This window comes from Mirounga angustirostris, unplaced genomic scaffold, assembly GCF_029215605.1.
Source record: "Mirounga angustirostris isolate CCGP_5_RB_7025 unplaced genomic scaffold, mMirAng1.0.hap1 SCAF_3, whole genome shotgun sequence".
Classification (NCBI taxonomy): Eukaryota; Metazoa; Chordata; class Mammalia; order Carnivora; family Phocidae; genus Mirounga; species Mirounga angustirostris.
Window position 1 is genome coordinate 75,887,174 of NW_026991711.1, and position 13,212 is coordinate 75,900,385.

General features: G+C 38.4%; 1 protein-coding gene across 3 annotated transcripts in view; it reads left to right on the forward strand.

The window, feature by feature from the left end:
• MIPEP (mitochondrial intermediate peptidase) overlaps window positions 1-13,212 on the forward strand; it is a 190,280-nt gene that overhangs the window by 26,077 nt on the left and 150,991 nt on the right. For all 3 annotated transcript variants that reach the window (XM_045869192.2, XM_045869193.2, XM_045869191.3), the window contains exons 8-10: window positions 888-936; window positions 2,533-2,593; window positions 5,627-5,679. In XM_045869192.2, the coding sequence (XP_045725148.1) occupies window positions 888-936; window positions 2,533-2,593; window positions 5,627-5,679 (163 nt within the window). The remainder of the gene's footprint in view (window positions 1-887; window positions 937-2,532; window positions 2,594-5,626; window positions 5,680-13,212) is intronic.

Here is a 13,212-nt window from a genome sequence, read left to right on the forward strand (position 1 = left end):
GTTTAGATTAACCTCCATTCTTTTCTCAGGCTTTTATTTTACTCAGAAGATAACTTAAATTGGAGATGGCAGGAAACTTAAAACCATATACAAGATCATCTGGAAAATATAAAAACAGTGTTTGTGGCAAACTCTAAAATACATGTGAAAGCTCCCTATACATAAATCAATGGCAAAAAGTGGTAAATTCAAAAATACACATGAAAAATTCCCTATCATGGGAAATAATGATAGTTGCGCTATGTTGCCCTTATGAGTTTGTAATATATGACGACTATGGCTGACGTACTTAAAAAAAATCCTAGCAGAGGTTAAATTTCTAACGTTCTAATTTTGGCATATTTTCTTTTGATATTGATCCTGAATAGATTATTCTCAGCTGTATATAAAAAACAAAAATAGTCCAGAAAAACATTGATTTTTAAAATCTAATTTTCAGTGAATCATGCTTCTAAATTGTACTGATTTTTATGAACAAATCAGAGTCTAGCTATCTTTTTAGAACTCAGGGTAAATTAGAAAGGTCTAAAAAACTTATTTTTTCTCTTACACATATGAGTAGATAGAAACACTTTGATATTTTGGATTCTTTTTTTAGCTCCCCATTCAATCCTCATCTGGGGGATAATCGAAGGCTTTGGATTATTACTATTTTGCTTAATATGTTTTTTGATAAATTGATCATCATCATCTGGAAATTTATATTATATTATATTATATTATATTATATTATATTATATTATATCAGCAACCCTGGCACACTTTGAAAATGAGCACTTTAATGGCATTGTAGTGCATAGATTATGACCATTACATTCTAATTTTAACAGATATGTTCATTTTATTTTATGTAATTAAAGACATTTTCTTTTGGATTTCATTTTTAGAGACTGTCATGCAGTTCCTTGAGAAACTATCAGACAAACTTTCTGAAAGGTTAGTTTTTATTCCACTCTTTAGAGTGTGTATTGTAGTTTTTTTAAAAGGAGACTTGATTTATAAAAATTAGGAGGTGACCTATTAAAAATATAAGTATGGGAATATTGGGTCAGATCTGTGGATTAGTCAGCAGGAGATTGGATTAACTATGAGGGATACTTAAAAAGCACAAAGCTGTCTTCCTAAGGTGACAATCTTGAAAACTTGGGCTGTCCTCTCTGATGAACTAATTTCATTGTCTTAGGAACCCGTCATTGATGTGTAATTAAAAATTTTTTTCCAAGCCTTTTTGAAACTACATGTTTTCAACTTATACCACCAATTTTATAAGAAGTTCATAGTGTTTCTCTTCTTTTGGCCTAAATATAGGTGGCTCCTGGATGTGGTAAATTGATCCATGGTTTGGATCTTAAGAATGATCTGCCTCAACTTTCGTAGTTCTCTGTAGTGAGTCCCTTTGTTGTATTCCTGCCTTTCCGTCTTTGATAGAGTTACTTGTCCTTCACTGGTGCTCTTCTAGTGCTTTGCTGAGTGGCCACACTCCAGCAGCCTTCAGATACCTAGGATTCCAGGAAGAGGCATGTCATGGTTGTCTCATAATGCTGTTGAACATTTCCTTTGTCTTTTTGACTACACCAAAATGTTAAATTTTAGCTCAAATTTCCATTTTCTGTTTTTATAAACTCATGCCTTAGAACCCAGTCCTCTCTGATTTGGACTATATTTATAAATTCTAAACTTTTCTTTTAATCTAGTGAACCACTGTGGCTTTGATTTAATGAAGAGGCAGTGTTAATTATGCAGTTAACTGAGAATTTTCTCTACTTTGCTTTATTAGTTAAATGGTAGTATTCTTTTTTCCCTTGTTTTAACTATGGATTATATTTTGAGCAAACATGTCTTCAGGTTTTTGCAGTTATAGATAGGAGTTAAGTCTAATAGAAACTTCGTATTCTATAGATGTTAAGCACATATTTGATTGTTGTCCAGCTAGAGTTTTTCTCTAGGGGAAAAATTATTAATAGTAATTTTAAATATAATCTCTGTTCGTATTTTTTAATAGAAGGAAATTTGTTAGTCTCTTACCTTTTGAATGTATAGCAAAGGGCAGTGATTTAAATTTTGCTGGTTATAACCTTTACATGTATCTGTAACATTGCTAATTTTTCCAAGCTTTAATACTTTCAAGTCTTGTATCTATTTGCTAGGATATTTTCTAAGGTAGAAATTGCGGTAATTTACTGATGATATATTGCTGTCCTTTCTAACACAGATAAAATTTGGATTAATACTGGCTTACATTTGCACTACAAATTACTTCCAATTTTATCATGAATACTGGAAGGTTACATAAGAAAAAAAAGTTCTTTTTTAAAAAAATTATTTAAATTCAGTTAATTAACATACAGTATATTATTAGTTTCAGAAGTAGGGTTTAGTGATTGATCAGTTGCATACACCCAATGCTCACTACATCAAGTGCCCTCCTTAATGCCCATCACCCAGTTACTCCATCCCCCCAGAAAACTAGTTCTTTAATAATGTAATTATTAAAATTTTGTCCTAACAATGAATGATGAACCTGTTTTACAGAACTATAAAAGACTTTGAAATGATACGAGGGATGAAAATGAAACTAAATCCTCAAAATTCTGTAAGTGACAATTTGGAATATTTTTATTATAGTATAAACAGTCTATCAGCTGAAGTCCTTATCTTTTGACTCTAGAACTTTCCTGTGATATGCTAAAGGTGTGTATGGTCTTGTTTCTGCTCCCTGGTCTTGGTTCCGATCCTTGGGTTTGGTGAACAAAATACCGAAATACTTGAAATACTTGAAATACTTGATCCATATGTCTGAATTTGACATTTCCAGGAAATCCAGTATTTTTTTGTTGTTTAGTTGACGTAATACTCACGCATGGTCATACGCATATACACGCCTATAAACGTATATTAACAACGTATGTTAATACACATCACGCAAAGGCTGCTTCCATTGTACCGAAAGTGGGCTTCTCAGTCTGAAGCAGCCTTTAAGCAGGCTCAGTGGAGGATTGATCTGGTAGGTGGGAATTTAACCATCAATGTTAACATCGCAGTTTACTTTCTTATTTGCTAATTTATGGAGCTCAATTAAATCGATGTTGACTTCAAAGTATACCCATCTTAACACAGGAGCCCTACATGAGACCCGCTGTATCTCTAACCCTATAATCCTTGTCTCGACAAGCCCTTCAGGTTATTTATTACAACGCCCCCCCACCCCCATCAGTTAATAAATCTTGTAGATTCTACCTTTCTGAGAACTCTGTGTTCCTGCCTCTCCATGCCTATTGCCACAGCCCTGGTTGAGGTCATTGTTACTTCTCACCCAGATTATAGTTGTAGTTGCCGAACTGGTTTTCTAGCCTTTTTTTTTGGCTCCTGGTTTGGACCGCTTAGCAACGCGCCTAGTTCAGTGTTAAACATAGGGTAGGTACTCAGCACTTACCTGAAATATGAATGAATGAATGAATGAATGAATGACTTGCCACCAGAGGGATTTTGCCAAAAAGCAGATCTGATCTTGTCACTTTTTTGTTTAAGATTTTTCAGTGGCTTGCTGTAATTCTCAGATTTACCTTCCTATTTCTTAGCTTTCCCACCAAGCCTTTCCTAATTTTGCTTCTACCTGCTTCTCTAGCCTTATCTTCTGCTGCCCCTTTAAGTCCAGTTAGTGTCCCTAGTTCCCTACTGATAATACCTGTGTGATGCTCTTGTGCTTTTTTTTTTTTTTTAACCTACTTACTGCTTTGCTTGCCCCTGCTTTCCTTTCTTTTGTTTTTTAATTCTGACTGATATTTATGCGCCGCAACTATGGTAGGTAGCTTGCCGTCACTCACAAACACCATACACAGGAATGCCTTTCCCTCTTTCTCATCTGGATTCAGTGTGCCCAATCTTCCAAACTCAGCTCCAGCTTTGTCTCCTCCCAACATTTCCTGACCTTCCACTGTGATTTAAATACCCTTCTCATGGACTCTATTTCACATGGGACAACATCATGCACATGACCTATTGTACTCTGGTTGTGGAGTCAATTGTCTTTCTGCTGCCTAGACCGTTTTCCGCTCCTTGGTACAGGGATTGGGTCTTACTGGGTTTTGTTTCCCTAGAGCCTGCACTCTCTGGTACGTAGCAGATAGTAAATGGTCATCTGTTGGAGGAAATGTGTCCCGGGAACTGGACACTTGGGGGCTAGAGTTTCGGGGATGTTGGGAGAAGGAAAGTAAGCCTGTACATGTCTTACATTGGCTAATTCCATAGTAACAGCGTGATCATGGAATATGAGAAAGAACACCTTGTTATTCAAGGAGATAATGTCTGAACTGAAAATTTAAAGGATAAATCAAAGGATAGAGCCAGCATTCATGGAGCTCTTACTCAGTGCCAGGTATTCTGTTAGTAGTTGAAGTGCATTAAAAAATGCTGTTACTGAGGCACTACCGTGTAGCCGACAGCGTTCGGGCTGTCAGGACGTAATAGGAAAAATGCGAACAAAGTCCCTGTCCTCAAGAAGCTTACATTCTAGGGGAGGAATACGGATAGTAAATACATGAAATAAATATGTGCTGTGTTGTATTGTGATAAGGGCAACAGGGGAGAATAATGCAGAGAAAAGGGGATGGCAGTTGCTGTTCTCTAGGGACTGGTCAGCGAGGACTTCTTATGTGAGAAGACCCTTGAGCAGAGACTTGGAAGAGACGAGGCAGTGCCCCACAGCAGTAATGCAGGGCAGACCCTTCTCCACAGAGAGAGCAGCTGCCCCTTGTGGTCAAGGCCCCACAGCAGTAATGCAGGGCAGACCCTTCTCCACAGAGAGAGCAGCTGCCCCCTGTGGTCAAGGAACAGTGAGGAGACCAGTGTGGCCAGAGTAGAGCAAGGGAGGGCAAGAGCGGCAGGAGGTGGGTTCAGGGTACAGGGGGGTGGGATCAGGTCGTGTAGAAGGAAAACAGGAAAGCATTGGCAAGCAGAAAGAACTTTTCCACATTGTACAATAGTGTGGATTGCACACTTGAGCCCAGGCATTCTGACTTCATGGCCTGGGCTGTTAGTCACTCGTGTCACCTGGGCAGTTTGTGGGGAGGAGGATCATTCAGGGATTCAAGCTTTTCTTCCCTTCAGTATTCTGTACCAGCTGTCAAAACCAACTATTGTGACAGTGTTTCTTTATGACATATTTTCTTTGCCAAGATTAGAGCTAATTCTCCCTTCGTTACACTTGAAATTGTTGCTTTCATTTTGGGGATCCACCCTAAGCTTCCTGCTTAGATTTAGAAAGAACTCTAATCTTACCTTTAGGACCCTAATCTTACCTGCAGTATATTTTATGGATTGATACATGGGTTGCATTTTGGGAAAAATTTCAACATGGCTGATTTAATTTATTAATGTTGACTTTTATGTTTACATTTTACATTATTTACCTTTTCCCCAAATTCTGGGATTATGTTTTATTTATACCTCTGTACTCATTGATTACAGGGAAGTCAAAATAAAGAGGTGGGCATTTCATGAATTTTTAGGGTTTTTATAACACTTCTCTGATATTATAATAGGTTTACATTTTATAAGCTGGGTAAATTTTTGATAAAAATTGTGAAGTAGTCAATAACTCTCATAGCAATGAATTTTTTCATTGTAGGAATTAATGCCTTGGGATCCCCCCTACTACAGTGGTGTGATTCGTGCAGAAAGGTAAGTATTTTTGGAGAAATCCTCATCTATGAGAGGGAAGAAAGAAACTAATATTCATTGAGCACCTTGCACATTAATTATGCAACTACTGTCTTCACTCAGTTGTCCACATCATAAGCCTGTACGCTCTCAAGTCCAGGCCTTGTGCTGGCACGGTCTGCGTTTACCCCCATGTTTTTGGTCTGGATTAAACCTGTGCTCTCAGTCATAGGATCATGCTCTACTGCTCCCCCAGAGCCTGTTCTTCTATGGCTCATGCCATTTCCTTGTTTAAAACTTTTCAGTATCTCCCTGTGGGGTCTGGAATCTGGCTTCTCCCTGTGTGTGGCTTTTAGGTTCCCTTACCAGACTGAGCATTTGGGGGGCTGGGACTTTGCTAGAACCCCAGTTGTTTCTTGTTTCTGGCCCAGGTTGGGTGCTCAGCAAATATATGTTGAACCAGTGAAAGAATAACGTAGTCCTTGGGATGGGGCTCTGTGATTTTCTTGTTTCCTCATTTTTATTTGAACATATTGTGGACACTTTCTTGGCACATCTGGAAGGATATATGTGGAATAAAGATTTAGGACAGCTTGATGTGAGTACTCCTCTAGCCTCCGTGTTCTCCTGTGTTTATTATATTATGACAAACTAGTAGGAATGCTCTTTTCCCTAAATATGCCCTATTTCTGTCATTTTTATAGTTGCATGTAAACCCAAAAAATACAGAGGCCTGTTCAAAGTGAACACATTTAGAAATGTTGATGTCCCAAGCAACTTTACATACACAAAAGGAATTAAAAAAACAAAACTCCAAATCCTACCCTTCAACAGATTTTTAACATTTTTCTCTTATACTTCCTTTTTGAGCTCCTCAGCTTTAACCCAGAGAATTAAGATTGATTTAGGTAATGGAAGAAAATACAAGCTTTGTGTCTTTTTCTTCATTAAAGCATGTTGGCTTTATACCATGATAATAATATGCTTATTTGGTTGGTATTTAACTTTAAGGTCTTTTTGTTACTACGCATTATTCGGGCATCAAATGAAGGGTAATAAATACCTCACTAAAATTAGACTTTTTGTTTATTTTAATGATTTTTTTTATATTTGTCACAAAAGCAGAAAACAGTAACTTTTGGTGCACCGGTAGGGGGAGGTACCCTGAGATCAGTTAGTGTGTTAAGGAGCTTACCCACTTAATATTCATTCATTTTCCTCTCTGTGGCTTCTCTGTGACATCTCTGTTCCTTAGACTACTCTTACTCACAAAGCATATTGTCTCATAATACTTTGTCAGCTACTGTTTTTTATACATATATCCCAAATTCAGCATGAGCCACCTTTTCTATGGAAGCACATAAACTGTTACTCAAAATCTGTAATCATTTGATTACGATAAACAGTGAGTGCTTAGAATATATTATAGCTTAATATAATTATTTCACAAATACGTTTTATGGCTGCAGAACTTCGGACTTTGCTCCCTATCTTTACATAAAACAATACAGTTTCCCTTTTCAAATTTTTTCAAAGAAAGATTTGGCTTGGGTGCTTGGCCAACCAAGATCTAGCATAAAGGAACACTAGAATTTTTTTTATCAATGCCTTTCATATAAAAAAAAGTTTTAAAAAAATTTTTGACATTGGAAAGTAATGTAAAATAGAGGTATTTGTTTCTTTGTGATTTTTGCTACTGTGATTTTTATGTGGTATTCCTGTGTTTCATGTCGCCCACCCCTGATTATTTTAATGAATGCCTTAGCCTTATATTTAAGTGATATTTTTGTCATTTAGCTTTATTCTGTAAGTGTAGGATGCCCAAATGGTGGTTCTATGGAAATGACATATAAATATTTGAAGAGTTGGAAAGCTATACTCAGTTGTAAAGTATATGCATTAATTAGGAATATGAGAGAGATCCCTGAGAAGTCTGATAGTAATCTTAAATAAAAGACATTGAATAAAAGATAGTGACTGTCTCTTCTCCATTTCTACCAAAAGTACAATATTGCAAAGTCAGTGTTGCTGACTGACTCTGGAGTCAGTACTTAGAGATGGCTGAGCCCCCAGGTAGGTTGGGAGTTCTCTCCCTGTTAGCCACAGGGACAGGGTCTCACTGTCCACATGGGCCATTGGAGAGAGTGGGAACACCTGAGGCGGCATGGCCGCGTGGTCTGGAGCACAATCCCTGAGGTCTGGGTGGCCTGGGTGAGTCCCGGCTCCACCACTAATGAGCTACACACGACCTTTGGAAAGTTACTTGTCCTCTCTAACCTCTCAGCAAAGGTGTCTATAAAATGGGAGTTGTAATAGTCCCTACTTCATAGGTCAGAAATAATGAGTTAATGTTGGTATCACTAGTACTGAAATAATATATGGAATCGGCCTTCTCTGGACACTGTTCTAGAGGATGATCTACTCTAACAGATGCTTTTGAAGTGTTCTCTAGAATCTTTTGAGGGAGAGGTCACTGTCCCTGAAGACTTCTCTAAGAAAGCACTCATCTAAAGTATACTGAACGTATCGAGTTAGTTGTCGAATGCTCGTCAGAGAAGCTTTTAATGTTGGTGAAAGAAAACGGGGACAGGGATGTCCACCTTGCCTGTGCTTCCCAGAGCATTGCTGTGTCCTGCAGGGAGGAAGACTATGTCTGGCTGGCAGGACAGCTCACTTTTGGTCTCTTTCCTCTTCAGGGTCATGGGATAGCTACTGCCTTCAAAATAGAATTGGAGCCGTCATTCGTGGCTTCTAGGATCTGGTCACAGCCCACTTTTCTTTACCAATGAGTACACACACACCCACAGTTATTTGTGGGGTCTGGCCTGTCCTTCTGGTCTTTCTTATCACGCCTCTTTATAGTTTTCCTCAACCAGACTAAACTCTCTGCCCCAAGTCAGATCCCTTTCTGTCTTGGGCAGAGTCTGTATCTGTCGGCTGCTAGCGTTCCCCTTGCCTTTCTTTGCTGTCTTACCTGTGAAGTTTTGCCAAGAGTTCACAAAACCTCCAGGTCTGCCACAGCCGCTGTAGTTCCTGTCACCACCATGCTTGCAGCCTACGTGCTGCACACTTGACCTTCTAACAATGTGTTCTTTTGGTGTGTTATGTTAAACATGTCATGTCAACCATACCGTGAAGCTCTTGAGAACAAAGTGTGTCTTGTTTCTTCTATTTGAAGTAAAATGTGGCACATACACTCTGGACTCCCAGTAAATGAATTGTTTGATAGCCATTGTTCAAGACTGCCTAAACCAATAATTGGAAATCCTTATTAAAAGCAATCTGGTGATACATTTTTTTGTAAAGAAGAATGTCATATTTTTGTGAATGGACCTTTTCATCTCTCAGATTTATTAAAAGCAGTGTGACCCTCAGGAGGCCTTCAGAATGCTCATTTGTTGACAGAGATTTCTTTCTTTTTTTTTTCTTATGTTAATCACCATATGTTACATCATTAGTTTTTGATGTAGTGTTCCATGATTCATTGTTTGCGTATAACACCCAGTGCTCCATTCAGTACGTGCCCTCTTTAATACCCATCACCAGGCTAACCCATCCCCCTAACCCCTCCCACCTAGAACCCTCAGTTTGTTTCCCAGAGTCCATAGTCTCTTATGGTTCGTCTCCCCCTCCAATTTCCCCCGCTTCATTTTTCCCTTCCTGCGATCTTCTTCATCTTTTTAATTTTTTTTAACATATAATGTATTATTTGTTTCAGAGGTACAGGTCTGTGATTCAACAGCCTTGCACAATTCACAGCGCTCACCATAGCACATACCCTCCCACCCAGTGGGAGTCAGTCAGTAGTATGGTCACCCAGCCGCCCCATCCCTCCCACCCCCCACCACTCCAGCAACCCTCAGTTTGTTTCCTGAGATTAAGAATTCCTCATATCAGTGAGGTCATATGATACATGTCTTTCTCTGATTGACTTATATCACTCAGCATAAAACAATCCAGTTCCCTCCACGTCGTTGCAATTGGCAAGATTTCATTCCTTTTGATGGCTGTATAATATTCCATTGTATATATATGCCACATCTTCTTTATCCATTCATCTGTTGATGGACATCTTGGCTCTTTCCACAGTTTGGCTATTGTGGACATTACTGCTATAAACATCGGGGTGCACGTACCCCTTCGGACTGTTTCTCTTGCTGTACAAAAAGCTTTTTATCTTGATGAGGTCCCAATAGTTCATTTTTGCCCTTGCTTCCCTTGCCTTTGGTGATGTTTCTAGGAAGAAGTTGCTGCGGCTGAGGTCAAAGAGGTTGCTGCCTGTGTTCTCTTTTAGGATTTTGATGGACTCCTGTCTCACATTGAGGTCTTTTCAACCATATGGAGTCTATTTTGTGTGTGGTGTAAGGAAATGGTCCAGTTTCATTCTTCTGCATGTGGCTGTCCAATTTTCCCAACACCATTTGTTGAAGAGACTGTCTTTTTTCCATTGGACATTCTTTCCTGCTTTGTCAAAGATGAGTTAACCATAGAGTTGAGGGTCCATTTCTGGGCTCTCTGTTCTGTTCCATTGATCTATGTGTCTGTTTTTGTGCCAGTACCATACTGTCTTGATGATGACAGCTTTGTAATAGAGCTTGAAGTCCGGAACTGTGATGCCACCAGCTTTGCTTTTCATTTTCAACATTCCTCTGGCTATTTGGGGTCTTTTCTGGTTCCATACAAATTTTAGGATTATTTGTTCCATTTCTCTGAAAAAAGTGGATGGTATTTTGATGGGGATTGCATTGAATGTGTAGATTGCTCTAGGTGGCACTGACATCCTCACAATATTTGTTCTTCCAATCCATGAGCATGGAACGTTTTTCCATTTCTTTGTGTCTTCCTCAATGTCTTTCATGAGTATTTTATAGTTTTCTGAGTACAGATTCTTTGCCTCTTTGGTTAGATTTATTCCTAGGTATCTTATGGTTTTGGGTGCAATTAATTGTAAATGGGATCGACTCCTTAGTTTCTCTTTCTTCTGTCTTGTTGGTGTATAGGAATACCACTGATTTCTGTGCATTGATTTTATATCCTGCCACTGACTAAATTCCTATATGAGTTCTAACAGTTTTGGGGTGGAGTTTTTTGGGTTTTCCACACAAAGTATCATAGCATCTGCAAAGAGTGAGAGTTTGACTTCTTCTTTGCTGATTTGGATGCCTTTGATTTCTTTTTGTTGTCTGATTGCTGTGGCTAGGACTTCCAATACTATGTTGAATAGCAGTGGTGATAGTGCACATCGCTGCCACGTTCCTGACCTTAGGGGGAAAGCTCTCAGCTTTTCCCCATTGAGAATGATATTCGCTGTAGGTTTTTCATAGACGGCTTTTATGATATTGAGGTATGTACCCTCTATGCCTATACTCTGAAGAGTTTTGATCAAGAAAGGATGCTGTACTTTGTCAAAAGCTTTTTCTGCATCTATTGAGAGGATCATATGATTCTTGTTCTTTCTTTTGTTAATGTATTGTATCACGTTGATTGATTTGCGGATGTTGAGCCAACCTTGCAGCCCAAGATAAATCCCACTTGGTTGTGGTGAATAATCCTTTTAATGTACTGTTGGATCCTATTGGCTAGTATTTTGGTGAGGATTTCTGCATCCATGTTCGTCAAGGATATTGGTCTGTAATTCTCCTTTTTGATTTTGGTTTTGGGATCAAGGTAATGCTGGCCTCATAAAATGAGTTTGGAAGTTTTCCTTCCATTTCTATTTTTTGGAACAGTTTCAGAAAATAGGTATTAATTCTTCTTTAAATATTTGGTAGAATTCCCCTGGGAAGCCATCTGGCCCTGGGCTTTTGTTTGTTGGGAGATTTTGGATGACTGCTTCAATTTCCTTAGTGGTTATAGGTCTGTTCAGGTTTTCTATTTCTTCCTGGTTCAGTTTTGGTAGTTGATACATCTCTAGGAATGTATCCATTCCTTCCAGATTAACTAATTTGCTGGCATATAGTTGTTCATAATATGTTCTTATAATTGTTTGTATTTCTTTGGTGTTGGTTGTGATCTCTTCTCTTTCATTCATGATTTTATTTATTTGGGTCATTTTTCTTTTGATAAGTCTGGCCAGGGGTTTATCAATCTTGTTAATTTTTTCAAAGAACCAGCTCCTAGTTTCGTTGATCTTTTCTACTGTTGTTTTGGTTTCTATTTCATTGATTTCTGTTCTGATCTGTATTATTTCTCTTCTCCTGCTGGGTTTAGGCTTTATTTGCTATTCTTTCTCAGCTCCTTTAGGTGTAGGGTTAGGTTGTGTACTTGAGAACTTTCTTGTTTCTTGAGAAAGGCTTGTATTGCTATGTACTTTCCTCTTAGGATTGCCTTTGCTGTATCCCAAAGATTTTGAACAGTTGTGTTTTCATTCTCATTGGTTTCCATAAATTTTTTTAATTCTTCTTTAATTTTCTGGTTAACCCATTATTCTTTAGTAATGTTCTTTAGCCTCCATGTATTTGAGTTCTTTCCAACTTTCCTCTTGTGATTGAGTTCTAGTTTCAAAGCATTGTGGTCTGAAAATAGGCAGGGAATGATCCCAGTCTTTTGGTACTGGTTGAGACCTGATTTGTGACCTAGGATGTGATCGATTCTGGAGAATGTTCCACGGGCACTAGAGAAGAATGTGTATTCCGTTGCTTTGGGATGGAACGTTCTGAATATGTCTGTGAAGTCCATTTCGTCCAGTGTGTCATTTAAAGTCTTTTTTTCCTTGTTGATCTTTTGCTTAGATGATCTGTCCATTTCAGTGAGGGGGCTGTTAAAGTCCCCCACTATTACTGTATTGTTGTCAATGTGTTTTTATGCTTTTGTTATTAATTGTCTTATATATTTGGCCACTCCCATGTTAGGGACATAGATACTTAACAGTTGTTAGATCTTCTTGTTGGATAGACCCTTTAAGTAGGATATAGTGTCCTTCCTCATCTCTTATTACAGTCTTTGGCTTAAAATCTAATTTGTCTGACATAAAGATTGCCACCCCAGCTTTCTTTTGGTGTCCATTAGCATGGTAAATGGTTTTCCACTCCCTCACTTTCAATCTGGGTGTGTCTTTGGGTCTAAAAGGAGTCTCTTGCAGACAGCATATCGATGGGTCTTGTTTTTTTATCCAATCTGATAGTCTGTGTCTTTGGATTGGGGCATTTAGCCCATTTACATTCAGGGTAACTATTGAAAGATAGGAATTTAGTGCCATTGTATTGCCTGTAAGGTGACTGTTACCGTATATTGTCTGTGTTCCTTTCTGGTCTATGTTGCTTTTAGGGTCTCTCTCTGCTTAGAGGACCCCTTTCAATATTTCTTGTAGGGCTGGTTTCGTGTTTGCAAATTCCTTTAGTTTTTGTTTGTCCTGGAAGCTTTTTATCTTTCCTTCTATTTTCAGTGACAGCTTAGCTGAGTATAGTATTATTGCCTGCATATTTTTCTCATTTAGTGCTCTGAATATATCATGCCAGTGTTTTCTGGCCTGCCAGGTCTCTGTGGATAGGTCTGTTGCCAATCTAATGTTGCTACCATTGTAGGTTACATATCTCTTTTCCCGAGCTGCTTTCA